The 22,044-nt window shown below is 56.8% G+C and overlaps 1 protein-coding gene across 1 annotated transcript in view; it reads right to left on the bottom strand.

The window, feature by feature from the left end:
* Positions 1-22,044, bottom strand: part of AP2A2 (adaptor related protein complex 2 subunit alpha 2) — a gene marked incomplete at its 5' end in the record, with an annotated part of 44,021 nt that overhangs the window by 4,713 nt on the left and 17,264 nt on the right. The window contains 11 exons of the mRNA XM_029957178.1: positions 362-444; positions 2,854-3,014; positions 7,216-7,383; positions 7,457-7,688; positions 8,088-8,185; positions 8,683-8,865; positions 11,793-11,930; positions 12,885-13,053; positions 14,290-14,440; positions 16,024-16,132; positions 19,395-19,496. Coding sequence (XP_029813038.1) covers positions 362-444; positions 2,854-3,014; positions 7,216-7,383; positions 7,457-7,688; positions 8,088-8,185; positions 8,683-8,865; positions 11,793-11,930; positions 12,885-13,053; positions 14,290-14,440; positions 16,024-16,132; positions 19,395-19,496 — 1,594 coding nt within the window. The remainder of the gene's footprint in view (positions 1-361; positions 445-2,853; positions 3,015-7,215; positions 7,384-7,456; positions 7,689-8,087; positions 8,186-8,682; positions 8,866-11,792; positions 11,931-12,884; positions 13,054-14,289; positions 14,441-16,023; positions 16,133-19,394; positions 19,497-22,044) is intronic.

The following is a 22,044-nucleotide window of genomic DNA, read 5'->3' as shown; positions in this document are numbered from 1 at the left end:
GCCGAAGCTGCCGGGTCCGTCCTCCGCATCCTCTGCGCATGCGCGCGCGGACGGTTCCCGCTGTTTGCAGCCGCCACCCTGACGGCCGTGGGCGGCACCTCCCTTCTGAGCTGCACATCCGCGCTCCGCAGGGATGTGGGCATCTGTCCGGGTGCCGTCCGGCCAGGGGTCTGTCTTCTTTGGAGAAACGCCTGTTCAAGTCCTCCGCCCAGTTTTTAATTGGGTTGTTTCTCTGCTATTAAATTCACATTCTATATATATTCTATTTGGGAAACTAAGCCCTTATCAGATGTATGATTTACAAGTATTTTCTGCCCATATCATCAGTGAAAAGCTTTTTGTTAAGTAATTAAACACATACCTAAATTCTGCCGAAATTCAGACTTCAGTCCAATTTGAAGCAATTGGTTTTCAAACAACACACCGTTATTTTTACAGACAAACCTAGGGAAAAGGGACAGCATGTGAGTCACTCTAAGGTGCCCAATGAAAATATAAAGATTAGTTTTAAAAAAGGGTTTAACAAACAAAAAGGCCAGGAAAACCTCTATGGGACACGAGGGAAAGGAAAGGTAGAAAAGTACTCAAGGACACACCAGTGCAAGTGGCCTGAGAGACAGAGAGTAAGCGGAGAGCAGCGACAGGGCACACCCGGGGATGTGACTGCACAGGAGGGGGCGGGGTAGCGCTCTGCCCAAGACCATGCCAGTCCACGACGCTTCTCAACAACTCAAACAGGCGCCCCGGGCCACAGCAGACACTCCCAGGCCAGACCGCAGACGGCCTCGCCTGACCAAGGGCGCAGGCGTGACCACTAGCACCGCCCGCACACGAAGAACTCGAAGTCCGCAGCGGGTGCTGGGGCAGGGCGCACTGCCACGTGGAGGCCTCTAGGGCATCTGGGGGACCAACAGACAGACCCTCCATGGCAGCAGCCCCCATGGCCAGAAATCTCCACGTCCCACTGTGCTGCAGCCTGGTGAAGCTCAGAGTCCGCACGTGCTGCCCCGTCCTGTTCCGTACAAAGAGGCTAGCAGGCGCCCTGTGGACAACGCTCAGTGCCACTCAAGTGTGCACAGGACCCCCCAGCATCGAGCACGGTCTCAGCAGAGGCACAGGAGGCCCAGTTCCTTCAGAGATGCCCGGCCCGGTCCGCCCTCCAGACCCGCACTGTGGGGCTGCACTCCCCTCAGACCCCAAGGCTGTCCTTCGCGTCATCTGGCACGGCCCATGGCAACGCAATGGGCTCGCTCTCCCACTCAAGCCCCACACGAAGCCTCATAAGGCCAAATGCACAACCTTCTGAGATGTGTGTGACCACCCTTGCCCAGAACTGATCCCAAGGGGACAGACACCCCTGCCCCGGCAGACCCGAGGAGGGGCCAGCCTGCTGTACCCCACGCTCAGACGCAAGGCCCTGCCGCGTACAGGGCACTGCTGGTTTGGGCTAAACCACTTTAATGTGACAGTTGCCAAGGAGATGGCAAGGGCATTGACTGACGACCCATTAGGTGACAGATGTAGTGTAACAGTCGACGGCTGGTTGTACAGTTGTTTTTTAAAGGGCCACTCGAAACAAAACCCGAGCCAGTGGCATTATAGGTTTATGACAAGCACCCGCGAAAGCCTTGGGAGCATGCGAACCTGCCCAGTATCGCTCGTGGTCCCTAAGCACCCTGCGCTTGTATCCACACCCAGCCCTTGGCAGACACCTCACCAACCCGCTGAGGCCGCAGCACAGCCGACAGCCAAAACTCCCCCACACCGGCTGGGGTGCCTGGAAGTGGGCAAACTGCTGAGCAGATGGCTCCGAGGGCCCCCCAGCAGCCGACGCCCCCCCCCCAGGCCGCCCCCACCGCCGCGCACGGAGGAAGCCCGTGGCCCCGGCACCACGCGCACCTGCACACACAGTGAGAACCAAGAATGCTGGTAAAGCCCCTGCCCCAGACCGCTGCCCAGCCCAGGACGCCCAGCTTCGAGCGGCACCGGCCCCAGGTACACACACCACTTCGGTACCAAGGGCCTCGCAAGCTGGGGTCTGCGGTGCTCATCAGTCTCCAACTCAGCACTTCTAGAAGCCACCGATGGCAAGGCGCACCCGTCCAAACCCAGCTCTCATCATCTTCAACGAGCAACAGGAAGTAAGAATCAGCATGCACACGGACGCCGAGACACAGGGAACTGCACGAGCAGAGGAGTCCCACTGCACCCAGCAGGACGAGGAGCCGCTCTGTGAAGGCGCTCCTCTGGCCGGCCGGCGTGCCCCCGCACCCAGGCTGAGCCCTCCCACACACCCCCCGCCGAACTAAAGGGACAGACAGCAAACAGGGAAAAGGCTTGGAACCGCATGGCTAACAGAGCTGCACAGAGCCGCGGGGTGCAGGGGCCTGTCCGGTGCTCACGGGCAGTGGGGGCCACACGCACAGTAGCCACGTGGCATCTCCACAAAGACAAGACAGGAAGCGACTGAGAACATGTGTTAACAAGAAAGGAGAGGGTGGGTGCCTGCAAGGCACTCACAAAGAGGGGCTGAAGTCGGGGCCAGAAGGGGCACAGGACGGACAGCGGGGCGCAGGGGACGGGGCACAGCCGCAGGGGGCTGAGGCCAGCGTGCGCCCGAAGCTCTTCCTTCCCACCCGATCCCAGGGACAGTGAGCAGCTGCACGTTGAGAGAACTGCCGGTCTGCGCAGCTGCGGGGGCGGTTCTGGAGCAAACCCGCCCGGCAGCCCAGTGCCCTGAGCTCTGCCAGCGGACACCTGGGTGCTACTGACCAGCTGACGCAGACTTTGGGTCCTGGGAGGCAGTCAGAGGAGGAGAGAGCGCCTGTGTCAAGGACACGGGGGACCAACTACCTGGCAAAGTTGTCTTCGGAGCCGGGAGCCAGTGGCGCCACCGCAGAGGGGGAATCTGAGAACACGTCCACGAGCAGCCCGCCGGAGGACGGTGGGGGGCCCGCGGGCGCAGGGGGAGCGGCCCCCAGACCCAAGAGGTCTGCCGATGGAGAAGGCGTGGACTGGAAAACAGGGAATGAGAGGGTCAGCAGGGAACCTCCGGGCACGCCATGGCCAAGCAAGCGCGACTGCCCGCGCCTCCCTCCAGGGCTTCTGGCCAGGCTGCACGGGGCAAGGGCCCAGCCCGTGAGGGGCAACTGCCACCCCAGAGCCAAGCCTGAAGGTCAGTCACCGTCTCCCAACTGGAGAGACGGCCAGCCTTTTTCCATGAAGATCATTTGAATGAGGGAAAAAGTTCTGAAAACACTTTTGCCATAAAAGATGAAAGAGAAATAGACCATGCACGCTACTGTCAACATTCGAGAGTAAGTTTGAAGACACGAAGAATTAGGCAAGCAACATTGGGTGCGTTCTCGATTTAACCATGTGTTAGGTTTTATTGGGTTACAGAGAACAAACAGATCAAAAGCCTACAGACCATTTGTTTCTTTAAATGATAACTTTTGATCCTAGGCAAAAGAAAAAGCCACTGGGGGCCCTACCGAACACAAACCGCTCACCCAAGCCGGCACTCACGCTCTGACCCGCACTGCTGCGAGCGCGAGGGGCTCTGCTTATAACCAGGGGCTATGTCACCACAAGAACCAGGGATGAGCCGCTCTGCCTTGAGGACTCGTCTTGAGTAACTTTTGAATATCCCACTGAACATTCACGAAGGTAAAAATCAGTTTATAATTACGTGAGACTACATCCTGACATCATTTTACTTTACTGCATTAACGCTACTCGGTTTTAACACATGCTTGTCTCTCCAAGAACACAACTACCCTGAAGGGACAGTTGAAGGAGGCCAAGTACTCCCACCGCCCCCCGACACGTGGGCACACCCCCTGCAGTCGTGGCCTCTGACGGCCACCTGCTTCCGGTGTGGCCATGCTGAGCCGTTACACACAAAGATCAATGTTAGTATAAATGACTGGTCATTTCTCTTTCAGGTGCAGATAAACTGTTACACTATAGATATGTCACATGACATAAGAATTCTGTTCCGAGATAAAAGAAGCATTACAAAACGTGTGCTCTGCATGATGGCCCCTCCTGCCCAGCCCTGCCGAGGCTCCCCTCAGGAAGGGGAGTGGCTGGGAGGGGAGGAGCCTGAGGGACAGGGACCCCAGAGTTGTCAGAGGAGGTGTCAGGAGCCTCTGCAACACCAGCCAGCAGTGGACGCGGCCTAGGTGGTTCCTGGCCCTGGCTGCACCTGCAGCAGCGTCCCTGAGAGCACAGCCACTCACGACGCTGTCTGACACTGTCACCGTAGGAGTCTGACCACCTGAGGAGCATCAGGAGCAAAACTCGGGTGGCTCTGAACACGGCTCTGAATTATGCAAGGAAGGCATCTGTAGTAGCTGACAAACTACAGCCTACGTGGGACTTACGGGAACCATGTCCCCTCTGCCACCTACTGCAAGATTTTCACCACTGGTTCCTGAATAATGGTTCAAATACTTCTTAAAACAGGAAAATCTTTCTCCCAATGAAATAAAAAATGCACCCAAAAGATAAAACAGACAAAAACAAGGCTGTTCTGCTGGGAAGCCCCACCTGGACAGCCACTCCCTGCCCAGGTCCCACACCCAGGTCTGCCCGAGGCAGGCGTTCGGGACCCGCGGCTGCCTTCTCCCTCCCCCAGGACCCAGGGAGGCCCCCCCCTCAGAGTCTGCCTGACACCCATCCGCCTAAGGCGCCCCTCCTCGCCTTGACGGCAACAAGAGCAGGAATTCGATGAGCAAGAAGAGTCCCGCGTGCCCCCAGAGTGCCTGACAGCTCCAGGCTCCACCGCCAGCCTGAAAGCCCCCAGGGGGACCCGGCGGCCCCACGTGTCCAGCAGAGGTGGCCCCGGCCCCACAACAGACACTCAGTCCACACAGAGAAGCAAGCAGGAACCACAGGAGCTGAGGCCCCAGGCCACGGAAGGCAGGCCTGCGGAGAGCACCTGTGGCGAGGGGACTGGAAGAGGAAATCCCCCCATAGCGTCTGTGACCCTGAGGAAGACATTCTGACCGATGCGACACCAGAGTACGACACACCGCTGCTCCCCACGGCTGACCCAGACGCCTCCCTGAGGTGGGAAGAAGACAAGAGGAGAATTTCGGCCAGGAGGGACCCTTCCCCTTCTCTGTCCTGCTTCTCCGGCCTCACCCCAGCCCCCACCGAGGCCCTTCCTGCTTCGGAAGGCTGTCTGACCAGACCCCCAGCCATGGGAGCATGGAGGACAGATGACACTCTCCACAGCTCTGCCAGCTCTCCGCTCAGAAGGGCCATCTGCTCACGACCACGAGCATCTACTCGCCAAGCACATGCCTGCCAGGCACCGCTTAGGGTCGAGCAGAAAGCTCACAGCCTGGACTTGAAACGTCTGCCAAGCTAACCTGGAAGAGGGCCCCCTGCCTCCCACCCCGAGAACGCGCCTTCCTGAAATGTCTCATCACACCTGCTTCTCCAAGCGGGGCTCCCTGCTCACATCCAGGGTCAGGAAGGGCCCACCGGACTCCCGAGTGCCACGGCCTAGACGTAGCCGGGCAAACCCGGTGGCCAAAGGCCTGGTGCATGTGTGCACCTCCAGAAAAATTAAGTAAGAACCAAATATGGAGAGACCAACGACAACTGTCAGAACAGACATCAGAGCCTCTTCCTGTGCTCCTGTCAGCTCACTTGGCCGGCGGCCAGAGCTGCCGGAGAAGAGGGTGTGGGCTGCCTCTTGAGGCACAGACCAGCCCCCACAGTGTCTCCTTCCTTGTGCGTGTCTGTCTTCAGGGGACGCCAGCGGCAGAGGAGCCCTGGCCCCCGATGCCACAGGAAACGCCGGGCCCGGCATAGCACACGCACCAGTTCACGCACAGACCCACAGAAGCTGCACCACGTCACGAACCCAAGCCACCAACAAAGCCCTGGCGCTGGTGGGACCTTCAGGGCGTCCTCACAGGCAGGCGCCCACACGCCTGCCGGGGACAGCCGGCCAGCGCCTCCCAGCCCGGGTCCACTGCATGCCCAGAGGACAGATCCGGAGACGCAGAGTGTGCGAAGCCAGCACTGTTAAACTACTCTCGGGCAGAGGGACGATGACCATGTGGAGAAAAAGCACGTGTTTATCATTCACTCCAAACCAGTTCATCAAACTCGGCTACCAAAAACCACAGAGCAGCCACCACAAACACACCTGAAGGTCCAGACTAAAGAAGGCACCTCCGGGAAGCATCCGGACGCAGGCAAGGGGACCTCACTATGACAGGACCCCGAGCGCCAGGCCTGCTGAGGCCTGAAGAGAGGGCTCGTGGCAGACCCTGGGTCCTTGGCTTGAGGGCCAGACGCACAGTCAATGGATGGGGACACACAAGTAGACCAGGGGACAGGCAGCAGACCCCGTCAAGGGGCACAACAGCTCAGGTGTAAGCATGCTCTCAACAAGCCAACCCCCAAGGCGTTGGTCTGTCCACACAGGAGCATGTTACCTCTGACAGTCCTCCTCACAAAGGCCACCTGATACCACTAAGAGGCACTGTTCACACCCCTGGGCCAGGATCTCAGAGAGCTCTCCAGGCCTCCTTCCAGAACGGACAAGCAGAAAGCCCACAGTCCTGGGGAGCTGGTCATGGCGCCCAGCTGGTGGCCGCATGGCAGGGCCAGCGCGCATGCTCCCACGAAGCTGTTGCTCCGGCCAGGGAGAGACGAGAGACCAATACAACCCTCAAAGCGACGTCTCCCACCCGACACACATCAAAAGACACAACTTCTATGTGAATATTTTACCACGTCACACAGAAAAGGGAGACCAGTTCTAATCCAAGTCACTACTGAAAACCTCTAAGAACAGCACGAGGCATGAGGTGGGTCCACTCTAAACCAACAAAGAGTAGCTGGACAGGCCTCCTACACAAGGCAGTCCCGCAGAAGCAGCAAGCGATCACGTCATCTGAACCAATGTCAGGACAGACAGGAAATGGGAGCGGACTCTGGGCCCGAGACAGCAGTCTGAAGGACAGTCTGAAAGACGAGGCCCAGTCGTCCGGGGGAGAGCAGCTTCTGGAGGTCAGAGGTGAAAGAGAGGTGAAGGCCTAGGCTTGGTCCCACCACTACGTTCTTGGCCCACACTTGACACCTAACAAAAAATTCTCCCCAACAGGCAAATGCTCTGCTGGTGCCGAATCTCGGGAACCAGGCAACCCAGGAGCGTATGCAGGGCATTGCCATCAGAAAGGGACCCACCGCAGCACTGGCTGGGGCGGGCTCAGGGCCCCCATTGACATCGGCGCTCCTCTCCCGCTTGGCCTCCTCCAGATCCGTCACTGTATTTGGGCCCTTCTTCTTCTTGAGCTTGGCCAGGATGGAAGACTCGCGCTCCGGAAATGGCGGCATCTCTTCCAGGACAGTTGCCTGGAGAAAGAAACCCGGAGTCACCACAGCTGCCGGCCCCAGAACAAGGGGTCCCGAGCCACCAGGGCCTTACCAGGATATCGGTGCTGGCCACCGTGCTAAGCCGCAGGTACTCCACGGCCCGCTGCTGCAGCTCCACGTCGGCATTCTTCAGCTGGCTGTCACTGCGCAGCACGTCCTGGATGGTGGTCTTCACCTCCGGGAACAGGTTCACGAACTTGATGTAGGTGGACAAGAGCAGTGCCCTGGTGGGCACGCTGCACAGGTGGAACTTGGAATGCAGCAGGTGGAACTGGATCAGGGGGCTGTGGGGCACAGACAGGACGGGAGCGCACCATCCCCCTCCCGCACCCCCCTGCGCCTGGCCAGGCGCCCACGCGTCTCACCCACAGGCCCGAGCGAGGAGCGGTTCGGGGAAACGGACCCGAGATAGACCAGAACCGCTCCTGTCCCAGACAGCACACTCCCCTGCGGGGGGCGGAGTCACGTGACCACGCCTCTGCTATCAGCAAGAATCCCGACCATCCTACAGCTCGAACAGAAATAAAACTGTATGAACCCAGAGCGGAGGTGCTCATGCTCTGCTGCCCCAACAAGCAGGTGAGGACACCTGTCAACCTCTACTCGGCCGCCAGGTGGGAACCAGGAGGCACGGAGCCAGCCTCACGGCACAGTGCTCACCCGACTCCCACGGGGTCTCTCACCTGGATCTGGGGTCCCCAGCTATCAAGTTTCCAAACTCTCCCAGGATGTAGCCGCCCACTTTGACCAGGTTTTCATGGCACGCTGGGGCCTGAAGAGCCTGTGAAGCCGGGAGCACTGTGAGCCTGGTGCACGGGAGCACGCGGCGCAGGCGGAAGAGCCGAACGGCGTCGGCAACAGGATAAAGTCGCTACGCGACGGTGATGCACCAGAATACATGGAATCCAGGTCCCTTTCCTCCCTGGCCCGTTTCTCACGTCATTGCAAGCTTCCACCTGAGCTTCCCCGAGACCCTCTGGCTTGTTTCTGCCCCTTCCTTGCCTTCCCACCACTTCAGCAAGTAGGTCAGTAGCAGGGAGGCGCCAAAGGCAGAGATGTGGCCAATACCAGCCCCAGAACGAGAGCTCTACTCGGGCCCCAGGTGAGGCCAGGTGCACAGCAGCGCCCTCCAGGGGGCACACACCCCTCACCGACGGAGACCCTGCACGTGCAGGAGGACAGAGGGCTCCTGCCCAGAACGGTGGGTAAGAGACACGGGGAGGCCAGCACCGCCCGCAGAACCCCACGCCTTAGCCGGAGGGCGCGTCTGGGCCATACCTCAAACACCGTCTTGGCAGCATAGCCCTGCACATCGTCCCGGTTGATGACAATCTGAATGACGCGGTACCACACCTCTTCGCTCACGTAGTCGCCAGCGATCCGGATCAGGTTCAGGATCGTGTCCACGTACCACGTGTAGTCCACAGCATACTTCTCCGCCAAGATGGCGACCTTCAGCACCTGCAAGGGGCGGACGCTCAGGGCAGCTGCTCCGGGCTCCACAGCTGCCAGCGCTGCGTCAACTCCAGGGCCTCGGGAGGACCTGAATGCACACACGTGCCAAAGCTTGGGTGTGCAAGAAACTTCCACCAAATTCTCAAGGGAGCCCAGCAAGTTTAAGACTTGCAGATTTCACCAGGGAAAGCAAAACCACCCTCCAGGAATAGACTGGGAGGGACACGGTCTAGGAGACCACAAGGGAGGGCCGGGTCATGGCTGCCCCACACCTCCATGGATCGTAGCCTGGGCAACCCTTCCCAGCAAGCCCGCCCTCAGAGCGGCAGGGCTCTCTGGGTCTCCTCCTGAGCTGGCCAGCCTCCCTCAACTCTGCACGGGGGACCCCACCCACTCATTTACCCCCAAGCACTCCAGAGGGCTCTATGGGCTACATGCACTGTCCAGGGGCAACGGCACCTGGCTATCCCAAAGCAGACCCTCCCCACCACCAAGTCACATTCTTAAGACACTGAGCCCCGCAAACAGCATCAGCTGCCAACACTAGACTGTGCCCCTCACACAGATACCTGTCTTTACAGCCCACCTTCCTGCTCCTATTGCCCTCCTGACCACACCCCCAGAGCTCCTGCTGGAGCCTGGGCCACCACCCATCTGCTCTGCCCACTCTCTGGACTCTGCAGCGACTCTCCACAGTGATCCTAGAACATTCCAAAATCCACTCTGTGCCAGCACCCTCGGCTTAAATCCTTCGAGCCCAGAGCTCACCTCGAAGCTGAGCACTCGGGACCCCTCACCACGACACAGGCCAGCAGCCTCACTGCCTCTGCCACACACACCCCCATGTGCCGTCATCCTCTCATGACAAGCTCACTGCCACGTCCTGCAGAAGCCCCCCAGCACCCCATGACAATGATTCCCGAGGCCCGCCTAGGGTCTGGACCCCTGCCTCTACCAATCCTCACCCGCACTACAAGCAAGTCTGCCATCTGGCCTATGACCTGCCCTCCCGGTGGACAGAAAGGCCCCCCAGAGGCAGGGCAAGCGGCACACGGGCGCCCAGCAGCTAACACAACCACAGGCGCACGATGTGACGCGCCAGGCTGGACGGATGGCCAGACAGAGCATGTACCCAGCAGCTCAGAAGGCCTTACTCCTCGCATGACTGAAGCTAACTGAGGAATGCCATCACCATTTCAAAGGTAATAAGAGCCAACATGGAAACTGGGTAACATTCAAGATCTTAAAAACCTACCCAGGGCACCTGGGGGGCTCAGTTAAGTGTCCAACTCTCTGATTTCAGCTCAGGTCATGGTCTCACAGATTAGAAGACTGAACCCCGTAGGAGGTTCTGCTCTGATAGCACTGAGCCTGCTTGAGATTCCTTTCCCTCTGTCCCTTGCCCTCCTTGCTCACCCTCGCTCTCTGTCACTCTCTCAAAAACAAACAGACTTAACACAAAACCTAGCTAACTACACAGAACATGCCCTTCTGTGTCACCTCACAGCACACAGAACTGCAATGGTAACCACACCCCGGGGACTGCAGTCCCCACAACCAGTCCCACGCCCTGCTGCCTGGCCACACTCTAAATGTGACTTCCCGGGGCGCCTGGGTGGCTCAGTCGGTTAAGCATCCAGCTTCGGCTCAGGTCATGATCTCGCAGTTCGTGGGTTCAAGCCCCACATCGGGCTCTGTGCTGACAGCTCAGAGCCTGGAGCCTGCTCAGATTCTGTGTCTCCCTCTCTCTCTGACCCTCCCCTGCTCATGCTGTCTCTCTCTGTGTCTCTTTCTCTCTCAAAAATAAATTAAAAAAACATTAAAAAAAAAGTGTTAAACGTGACCCCCCCACCCTCCCCACAAGGGACCGCCCCCGCCCTGCATGTCTGTTTTGAGACCTTCCACCCCTGCCCTTCCTGTCTCCCCAAAGCGCCTGCGTCCTCTCTCCTGGCTGGTCAACAGTTCAGCTCCAGGGTCCCTTCCTCTGAGAAACCTTCCTTGACCTTCCTTCCTCTCCAGGGCAGCCCGCTCCTCCCTGGAGCACGGCCACATGGGATGAAGCCACACCACTCAGCACTGAAGAGCCAGCGCCTGCCCCAGCCCAGCCACAGGGGCCACAGCTGTTCAGTGGACGCTCCTCTACGAGTCTGAGGGTCCCAGCTGCGTGCGGAGCCACACACACTCAGAAGCTCCCAGCCTTTCGTTTCCAAGCCCAACAGCAGCCCAGGAGCAAGTCTGAGGGTCACTCATGGTGACCTCTGATGCTGGGCACTGACTGGCCCCCCAGAGTTCCCAAGGAGCCCTCAGCTGCACTTTGCTCCCTCGAAAGACAAGACACACTTTTCATAGAATGGAGAGGCTGCAGGCCCGCTAACCTGAGCAGCTGACCTCTCCACACAGGCACACGAAGCCCTCTAGAATCACACACGCTCAGGGCCCCTCTCTGCTGGCCACGGGCTACCTGGAGCCTCAGGCCCCCACTTCTGTATTTCGATCAGCCCTTCACGCAGTATTTGCGGAACTCTGACAATGTGCTTGATGGTGCACCTGCTTTGCTGATCACGTAACACTGGAAACCAGCCCTGCCTGGTCCTAGATGGTGGCTGAGCCCAGCGTATCAGAGAGGCAGGAGCACATGCTGAGCACATAAGCAGCACTGTAAGGGTCAAACTTAAAGAGCTTTTCCCACAAAACTGAACTCGCATTCACCTGAGTCGCAAAACTACCTCACTGTAAGGGTCCCTATGAGCAAGGGCTGTTTCAAGTCATTTCCGACAGACTGAAAGGCTCCCCCTAAGAACACTGATTGGAAGCTAAAGCAGAAGGGTCTTGCACCCAGGACCTAGCAGATTCCCAATAAAGCACCAGGGCAGAATCACAAACTCTGAGGAAAGGAAGGCTTGTGGTGGCAGCATGGCAGCCTTCAGACTCACAATCTCTTCCCGGATGGAATAGTCGGCCGTCTCCAAGTAGCTTAGCATCTCGGCCACAATCTGCTGGGCGTTGCTGCGGTCACACATAGCGTAGAGGAGGTCCACGGCCCGCTGCCGCACACTCACATCCCGCTCCGTCTGGGGGTGCGAAGCAGAGTGAAAAGCCGCACAGGCAGAGCCCGGGCCAGGTGGCTCAGGCACCCGACTCCATTCCACCACTAACTGCACACTGCCCCCACTCCCTGTCCAGATCCAGGAACACCCCCCACCAACGACAGACAAATCACGCAGAGCCCCTCACTCCTTGACTCTCCCCACCCAGAATCCAGCTCCATCCCCAGGGGGCAGGTCAGAGGCCTCTACCGTGTGGTTACAGACTGGCACCTTCCACCTCACCTGGGAGCTTCTCGGAGAGCCCCCCTCCCACCCCCGACCTGCGCATCAGCCTCTGCTGCAGAATGAGACCCCAGCTGGTCCTTAGCATAGGACAGCCTGGGAAGCGCCAAGCAAGGGCGGTCTTTCTGAGTCCTGACAGTGATGGATAACAAACATCAAAACCAGGGCCAGGAGGATCCAGAACATCGACAAGCTAAGCCCCATGTGGCCTCTTGTTCAAAACACACACCAAAAACGTTAACACACAAAGGAACAGAGTCAGGCCCAGGACAGAACAATGGGCTTTTGGAGCCTCCCTGCCCGCCTTCCATTCCCCAGCGCACCGAACACAGCAACGAGTAACCCGGAGGGCGGGGGGCGCATCCGAGCCCAGGGAGCGAGCCCCCACCGCCTGTCTGGGAGGCTCATAAAGGCAGGTAACAAGGGAACAGGAGCGAGTAACGTCGACTCAGCTCTTCCAACTCTGGAATTTTCATTCCTTGAAAAAAGTGGATTTCCTTTTGCAAATGGTGGGTTTTCTCAGAGATAAGGACAAAGTATTTTCTCTTTCTACCAAAAAGAACTGTTTGTACCGACGCAACACCTACTGTGACTTGGCTATGTGCGAGGCAGGGCGCTCAGTACGCGCTCAGCTCGCCTCCCAGACAGAAGGGAGCCCCTGGAAAGGCGGCGGCCAAAGCCCCGAGCAGCACTCGCCTTCAGCGCGTTGATGACCGTGTCGATGTGCGTCTTGACAGCGTCGTGGGAGAACTCGGAGCCGGCCAGCGCGCACATGCTCTCCAGGGCCAGGTAGCGGAGGTTGGTCTCGCGGTGCTGCAGGAACTGGCCCAGCTGGCCGCAGGCACGCACCAGCAGGCTGGGCTCGCTGTGCGGGCGGGACAGGAGGGGCAGGGGTGGTTCTTGGTACGAGCCGAGCCTCGGAGACAGGGCGGAGAGCTGCTGGAGGGAGACCTCGGAAGCCGTGAACCTCACCCCTGAGGTCGGAATGTACGGCTGGGCCCGCGGCCACCTCACGCACAGAATCCCACTAGCTCCGGGGATGTAGTGGGGGCGGAGGCACCGTCCCAAACCAAGCCCCTCCTGACCGTGGGGCCCAGCTGGCGGCAGGAACACCCCGGGCTCTTGCCAAGCTGCCAGAAACGTCACCTCAGCCAGAGGCGGCCAACCGTGGGGAACGGCCGAACAAAGGCCCTGCGGTGGGAAGACCCTGAGAGCCACATGCCCAGAGACAGACACGAGAGGCAAGTCCCAAAGCACCAGCTCTCAAGAAGTTTCCACCATGCCACTTACTCCTCACTCTATCTTCATGCTACTACAGCACTTTCAATACGTTTAATAAAGACCAAAAGACTTCCTCTAACCTCTAAAGTTTTGTTTTTAATGGTTCCCAGCCCCACTGAAGTAGGACTCTCAGACTGTCACAAGAAACTACATTTGTCCAAAAGCATGAGGTGGAAGATGGCCAGGAGCCGGCCGGCCATGCCTGCTGTGCCCCCGACGACCTTGGGCGGCGTGCAGCAGCGTGCAGCTGTGGGGTGCCTTGCCGCGTCTCCCACAGCCCTGCACGTGAGCCACACTGTCCTGCTAACAGGGATGCTAAAACCAGGCACCACACTCAAGGCCACGGGCAGAAGTCAGACAGCAGAACTGAGAAGAAAATGCAAGGAGGCACACCACCTGCCGTCCCCAATCTGTCTCACTGACACACGCAGCCATCTCCACCGCATCCCCATAAAGGCCTCAAACCAACGCTGACCACTGCTCCGTGCCACAGGAACGCGAACAGGGACCCAAACATGGACCTCTGTCCTTCCTGCGCGGCCGTGGGAGAAGCCGGGCAGGGGCGGGTGCTCAGGAGAATCAGGAGAGGCCTTCTCTCGGGGAATGGTGACCGTGGCAGATGGTGTGCGAGTTCTGAGGCCAGAAAGAGCATGAAGCATCCGAGGAGAGAGAAGAAAAGGGGCCCCGGAGGGAGCACCACCCGTCCCAGGAGGGCAGAGGCAACCTGTCCGTGCTGGGGGGTGGGTGAGCACTAGCCACCACCCAGGACGCCTCGGGGAAGAGGCAGAGGGAAGGAGGGCACCGCCCACTGCGGACGCACCTGTCATGGTGGATGATCAGGCTGATGGCCTCGAAGAGCACGGCGTTCTTGGCATTGGAATGCTGCACTTTCTTTGACTTTGGTGGTTCCTGGGCTTTGTTCAGAATCGTCTCCAGGCACTCAGTCAGGCGGCCTCGCACTGCAGGGTCTTCTGGGCAAGACAGAGCACTGTCAGGCCCAGCCCCCCGCAGCCACCTGCCCCCAGCCGCACGGCCTCACAACCAGGCTGGCACACATGTGCCGCTCTTTCCAACGAGAGGGTGTAACTGCCAACGGCGTAACTGCATGTGCATTTTAGTGCAAATAAGGTGCATAACGCTTTCCCTGAATTACAGATTATACCGATCAAGAGAAAATCTCAGAGACACAGACAAAACATATAACAAAAGTTTGTAAGAAAGGAACAAAAGACTTTTCTTTCTCCACCTTCTATTTCCAATGGAAACAGAGAAAATATTACCAAAACTAATAAAAAACAAATGTTAAAAATTCTACTGAATCCAGGAAAAAAAAAAGAAAAAGCAACAAAAATATCCAATATCAGAAACTGCCTGTATAGTGCGCCCACCAAGGCCCCCAGCACATCCGGGGCGTCGCAAGCCCAGCTGTTCAAGAGAAGGGTGGGACCCCGTGGACGCAGGTGGGGGCGCCATCAGGACTCTGAGGAGCGGCCCCCCCGCCCCGCCCCAGGGCTCAAGCAGAGAGGTGGCCGAAGGCCTGAGAGGAGAGACATGGGGGGAAACACACCCACAGATGAGTGGAGGCGCCCCAGACCTCAGGGTGAATTAGTGGGACGGCTGCCAGGCTGGGCAGGGCCGGGCGGCGAGGGGGGCGGCAGGAAGGAGAGGCCGCCAGGGAGGCCGGGCCCTGCTCCAGCTCGAGGGAAGCGCCCCCCCCCACACACACACAAATGCTCGGCCGAAGGTGTGCGGTTTGTACTTTAGCGTGGAAGATACTTAGTAGGAAAAAATTACTGGAATCTAACAGAAATATCTTGGACAAAAACCAATTCGAGTAAAATGTAAAGGTTACAACAAGCAATCATTGCAAAGGGCAACGTGGAAGCATCTATATTCTTCAATCAAGAAGTTCCATTTCTAAGAAAGCCTGGGTCACTGGGTCGGTTAAGTATCTGCCTTTGGTTCAGGTCATGATCTCAGTTCGTGAGTTCAAGCTCCATATCGGGCTCTGCACTGCGCACACAGAGCCCACTTCAAATCATCTGTCATCCCCCCCCCCCCCCCCCCCCCCCCCCCCCCCCCCCCCCCCCCCCCCCCCCCCCCCCCCCCCCCCGCCGGCTTGCCGGCACGCACGTGCTCAAGCACGGTCTCGGTCTTAAAAAGTTCCATTTCTAGATCCTTACCACATTAATCAAATGTAACATATTGCGATAAAACATGAACAGAAAAATATCTCCAACTTATATATTAAGGTTATACAGATCATTAACAACTTAAGATACAAAGTTTGTGAGTTTTACTGAAAAACATTGTTTCAAAAACCTGCACAGATCTGATACCGTAGTATCTAAAAAGCAGAGACAACCCCAAACCCCAGGAAAACTGTGAGTTCTCCACCAGCTGCTCTGGGAAAGCCACGCTGTGTGGCAGCGTCATGAAGGAGCCACAGAACAAGAACCAGCGCCAGGAAACGACTTGTAGAGATAACGGCACATGATGCAGCGCTCCGAAGCAGGCGCAGACGCCCCCGCGAGGCCTGGGCTCCGACTGTTACCTGGGGGCGGGTAGCACTGCAGCAGCCTCAGAAGCTTCACGGACAGCCAGGGCGCCGGGACAAAATAGTAGGTATAGTCCTGAAGGTCTGTTGACGCAGACGTCACAATCTGTAAGACAACACAAGGTGCGGACAGTTGTCACTGAAAGAGGCCCTCACTGTGGCCCTCAAGTCACAATGAGAACCAGTTCTGTTCGATGAGCTGAGGGTATTCAGTGGTCTTCTACTCTAGAGGTAAAGGAGCACAGCCGTGCCAGGCTCCCACGGAGAGCACTGCCCGCTGGCACTCTGAGGAACAGCTCAATACACACTTGCTGTGCATCAGCCCTACCGCTGTGTGGGCACAAACTGGCTGGTACCACTGACCCAAAACACTACAGAATTCAATAGACCGGGAACCCGATCTTTCTTTCGTGGACCAGAAAGTGAACAGAACACAAAAGGGAGAACTTCAGTCCCCTCAGAAGGGAGAAGCCCTCCAGAGCAGACCCCTGCCATGAGCCCGCTGAGCAAGGTTCCTCCATTCATGGTTCCATCTCCTTGGCTATCACCATCCTTGGCAGGGCAGACGACCCCTCACGCCTTCTGAATATGCGCCGCCCCTAAAACATTTCATTTCCACTAGCACACAGCCCAGTGCCTTCCCCACCTCCTGTGTCTGCCAGGGAGGCCAGAGGAGCACGGCCTACAAAGCACACAGGTGTGACACTTTAGGTCCTAGGTAAACACATTCAGGAAGGTTCACCCTATTCCTGCCCTCAGCTACAAGGCAGCAGCCTGGCCCCACAACGTGGCCCCTCCTGCGGGGAGGTGAGCTCCACGCTGTTCCGGGCCTGGGAAGAGCAAGCAGAGCAACGGAGGGCAGACAGGCAGGCAGAGGAGGAAGACAGGGAGTGGCACTGTGCTCCTCAGGACAGGGGAAGCCAACACAGGCAGTCTTGTGCAGCTAATGCCACACTTAAAAACTTACAACTTTAAACATGCCCATTTGAAATAAATATAAAAAAGAAAGCAATGAATAATTTACCTCAAAGATTTACAAAGAGAGTAACAACCCAAAAAGTAGAGAAAATAAAAATATGAAGAGAAACTAGCCAGGGAGAAAGAAACAAAATAGGGCACCAAGGTCAGAAGAAGTCATTCATTACACTCAGCGAGCCTAATCAGGAAAGTGAGAACGTGCAAATACTTGGGTCAATGCTGGGAAGGAGGCAGCACTACAGCCCCCTGTGCAATGAGTAACTTTCTGTCAATACATCTGAATATTTAGACACATTAGCAAATGTCAGGAAAGTGCAACGTAAGCAAAATGGATGAAAGGACAAAAAATACAAAGACTCATAACTTATTAAACAAGTTGAATCCTTAATAAGAAATTGTTGACAGGGACGCCTGGGCAGCTCAATCAGTTGAGTGTCCAACTTCAGCTCAGGCCATGATCTCGCAGTTCACGAGTTCAAGCCCCACATCGGGCTCTGTGCTGACAGCTCACAGCCTGGAGCCTGTTTCAGATTCTGTGTCTCCCTCTCTTTCTCTACCCCTTCCCTACTCACACTCTGTCTCTTAAAAATAAATAACACATTTTTTAAAAATAAAAAAAAGAAACTGTTGATGAAGAAACCCCAATCTCAAATAGCTTCATCAGTTAATGATAATCAAGGTATCAAAGTCTGGCACAAACCAATCCATATGAGTTTACAAGTAGCATTTCAAGATATCCTTGAGGGTAACTGTAAAAAGATAAATCTAACAAAAGATAAAAAGATCCTCTCCTCACAAAGTTATAAAAACATCATTGAAAAACTAAAGACTATCAAGTAAATGGAGAGATATGCCATGGTCATGGATTCAAAGACCCAACACTGTAAAGATCTGAATTCTCTCAAAACTGATCTACAGACTAAAAGGCAGTCCCAACAGGATTCTCGGGGGGACGAGATGCGTGCTCCACTAGACAGCAAGACTCGTCCTCAAGTCCCAGCAGTGAAGACAGTGCACCACTGTGCCAGATAAACAGAGATGCCCAGGGAGGGTGGCACAGAGCCTGGTGCTTTGCGGCCCCAGTGGCACTGCTTGGGGTGCAGGGCAGGGAGCCGTTTAGCACTGCATATATACAGACACCAGTCCTGGAGCAGGCAGTCAACCTAAATGTGAAACCCCAGAATAGGGAAAGACTTCATAAATAGGGTACAAAAAGCACTGACCATTAGGATTAATGCATTAAAATGAGGAATTTCTGATCACAGAAGACTTCACCAAGACAGTGAAATGGCAAGTTAGAGTAGGCCAAGGTTTTTAAACACAGAGTAGACTGAAGCATACAAAGATACTATTTGCGAAGACCAATAATAGTTACATGTGGGCAATTTTGTTTAGTTCATCTTAATCTAACCGAGAATGCTCATATCGAAGGATGTAAAGAACAACTTCTACAAAACAATAAAAAAAGCTAACCCTATAGAAAAATGGGCAAAAGACTTCTTAATAGGCACTTCACAAAGATCTTCAAGAAAGCTATAAACGTGCAACGCTGCCCTACCTCGCTGGTACAGAAAGAAAACGTACGTTTAAATCACGAGACACCACACGCCCTGGCATGGCTAACATTTAAAAAGTCAAGATGCAGAGCAGCGGGCACTGCACACTGTCGGCGGAGCACCCTGGCACTGTCCCCTCAGGTGAAGCACTGCCACTTCCAGGGACAAACCCGCTAGCACTTCTCTCTTGCACACGCACACCCACGCACCCGCACACGCACACCAAGACAGCCAAGCTGTCCCCAGCAGGTGACGCACACCCGCCTCAGTGCTGGGCACGCTGCTGTGTGTTCATACAAACTCTACAGCATCAAAACTGAAGGACCAGCACACAGGACAACTGCGGCCATTCCACAATGCGGAGCATGACGGGACAGACACGAAAGACTGCAACCCATACGCGGGACCCATTTGTGTGAAGATTCAGAGCACAGTCAGAGCTCCATGACAGACACCCGCTCAGGCAGCAGAGGAGAGGAAAGCAAGGAGCGAGGCCACAGGAGTGAGGGCTGGGCTCCCGCAGCATGAGACCCCAGCCTCCCCGCCCCCTCCCCACCGCCCATACCCTGCGCAGTGGCCGTGTGGTGCTCGGGCTGCACTAGCGTGACTGGGCTGCTTCTCTCTGTGCACCTTCCCATACGACCAGGACACTTCTCAACTGACAAAGAGGTTGAGAGAAAACCCAAAGAATTCCTAACCTGGAGCAATTCTCAGTCCTGAGTTTGCAAACTGAGCCAAGTATCTTGTATTCTAAACAGCAACCGATGTATTTATTAAATGAAATAACTAAGACCAAACTGCGCCCTGAGACCCGCTCCCCATCAGCAGACTCACCCTGCTTAGCCTGGATACGGCCAGAGAGACAGAGGTCTTGAACTCCTCGGGGTTCTTCTGGGCCAAGGTGGTAATGAGGCTGGTGGCCGCGGTTACCACACCCTGGAAGAGACATGACAGATGCACACGGTGACTGCAGCCAAAGTGCCTGACTTCTCATTGTAAAGTCATTTTCTGAACAAAACTTTAAACGGAGAGCAACAATCTGCAGTCCATGGGTCAGATTCACAATTGCTTTGGCCCACAGGATCTCTCAAAATCCAGAGCGTGCAAACCTGCCATGTTCCTGTTGGAGCTTCCCTCGGCAAGCCTGGACGTGTGGCCCAGACCCCTGCCACAGTGGAGGCTGGCGGACACGGTGGTGCTCCAGCCCCGTTCCAGCCTGCCCTCCCGCCCTCCTCTGGGTCGGGCCTCCTGTCCAGCCCTGTGGTCAGCTGCACTCACTGCTGCCCCTGATTTAAATCACCCTGTGTGGGGGAGCCCAGCTGGCTCAGCTGGTGGAACATGCAACTCTTGAGCCTGGAGCTGTGAGTTCAAGCCCCATACTGGGTATAAAATACAATCTTTTTAAAATAAGGAAAATATCACTCTGGGTGGACTGGGGAGGGAGACATCACTGAGATTCACGTGGAGAACACCCACTGCCACGGTGCTCTCCCCCTTCTCCAGGAGCGGTGCAGGCTGTGTCCCCACTGCGCTGGCCCCCAAAGCACACCCAGACCCAGGCAAGCCCCCGTCCCCTGCACGGCCCCCACACAGCACCCAGCCTCAATGCGCAGGGACCTTCCACACAGACGGCGTCCCTGTCCCAGCTCCTCTAGGAGCAGCTCCCAGCAATCCACATGTCTTGAAGGAAGATGCTGGTTAAGTAAAGACACTCTCTCACAAATATAAAAACACAGAACAAATGAACGACCACTAACTGTGAAGATGCGGCCAAAGCCTAGGCACGCCCTGGCCCCCGCCGGACCCTGCCAGCCATCCTCCACCGCGCTCCTCAGCAGGTGGGACAAGCCCAGCAGTGTGCGCAGCTGCAAAGCCGTGAAGACGGGAGCTGGCGGCTACGGACACTGCGTCGAGGAGCCAGAGCTGAGCGCTTCCTTCAGCCTTCTAATGCCAGCGTGAAGGCGGCACCAGAGAAATGGACCTAACTGGCCTCAATGCCCATTTCTCAGTGGGCAAAATAAGTACCAACAGGTTCACCTCGCAAGCCAGCTCTGACAGATGAAAACTTGTGAGAGTGCACCTTCTGCCAGAGCAGAGCTGATCCCCACGGCTCCTGAGCGTCTGGGGCTCGGCCTGGCCCGCCAGCAGGACAGAACAAGGTCTGCACGTTCCGACGACACTCCTAAAGCACAGTGTCTCACGTCCTCTGCGCCCCTGCAGGGGTCTTCGTAGGAAGGACCGTGTGAGAAGACCAGGGGAGGCCCAAACGGCCCTCAGTGCTGCCCCTCGGGCCACAGCTCACCACCTGCCCCCCAGACTCTTTCACTGCTCTCAGAACACAGGACCCACAGGCGGGCTTGCTCTGTATGGGCAGCTGACACTCCTCTGGGCATTCTTGACCTTGAGACCAAAGAAAGCGAAGTCTCAGGCCTCTTTCACTGGCAAGTCAGGAGATACGCGACACAGATGCCAAGCCCACATGGAGGACAGGCGCCACGAGAACAGTGAACGCAGGCCGGGAACGCAGGGATGAGAGGAGGCGGGGTCATGAGGGGCTGGGCCTCCCCTCTACCTCTCCCCTTCGAGCTGGGTCCCGGTGGCCCGCGGCCGCAACAGGCAACAGGCAGCACGCCTTCTGGAACAGTTGTGGGCACACACACACCAAAGCAGCCCCACGGCAGGGGCTGTGGGATCTTCAGGTGTGTGCACGAGGGGCCTGTGGGCAGTTGGAACTAGACCCCTTCACTCTTGAGAAGTGCTGGGTGTGGGCATCTGCTGGCCAAGGACCTTGGCATCTGTTGGCATGTGGCTCGGTTCCCCCCAAGCTCTCCCACCTCTGACCCTTCGTTACCTCCTGGCTCAAATCTGGATCTGTGTGAAGCCGTTTTGTCTCTCTGAGCCTTGGTTTCCTCATGTGAGAAACTGGATAAACCTCCACTGCCTAGTGGGTGACTCGTGGCCTCAAGCCCCACAGCCACCAGCACGGCTTCCCGACTCCACCAGCAGAGTCTGAGCCTGAACAGACCGAGTGTGACCCAGCGTGCATGCCCAACCCTGCCCCTGCCCCTCCCACCCAGACCCTTGTCCCTCTCCCTGGGAGTTGGCCACAGAGGGAGGGCTGTTCTGCTTGGACACAAACCCCCGTAAACAGGGGCAGTGACAAAGTGGGCACAGCCCCCGGGGCAGCCAAAGCACAGCAAGCAGACAGCACAGCCACTGGCTCTCCCCTTTGAATCTGCATGCAGTGATCATTTATTTTTAATTTAATTTTTGACGTAGACTCCTTTCTGGGAAAAAACGTAGCAAGCAGCTTGCAAACTCACACCCATCTAGCGGCAGCAAACCCTGTGCTACATTTCAGCTCTTTGATAGAACAGAATTCACACCACACAAAGCCACTGTGCCCAACATCTGTTCCAACCTGACCCTGTCTCCTGGTATCATGACCCTTCTGGTGTGGACAGGCCCTGTGACCACGTCAAAC

This window comes from Suricata suricatta, chromosome 11 (assembly GCF_006229205.1).
Source record: "Suricata suricatta isolate VVHF042 chromosome 11, meerkat_22Aug2017_6uvM2_HiC, whole genome shotgun sequence".
Lineage (NCBI taxonomy): Eukaryota > Metazoa > Chordata > Mammalia > Carnivora > Herpestidae > Suricata > Suricata suricatta.
This window is presented reverse-complemented; position numbering and strand designations above follow the sequence as displayed.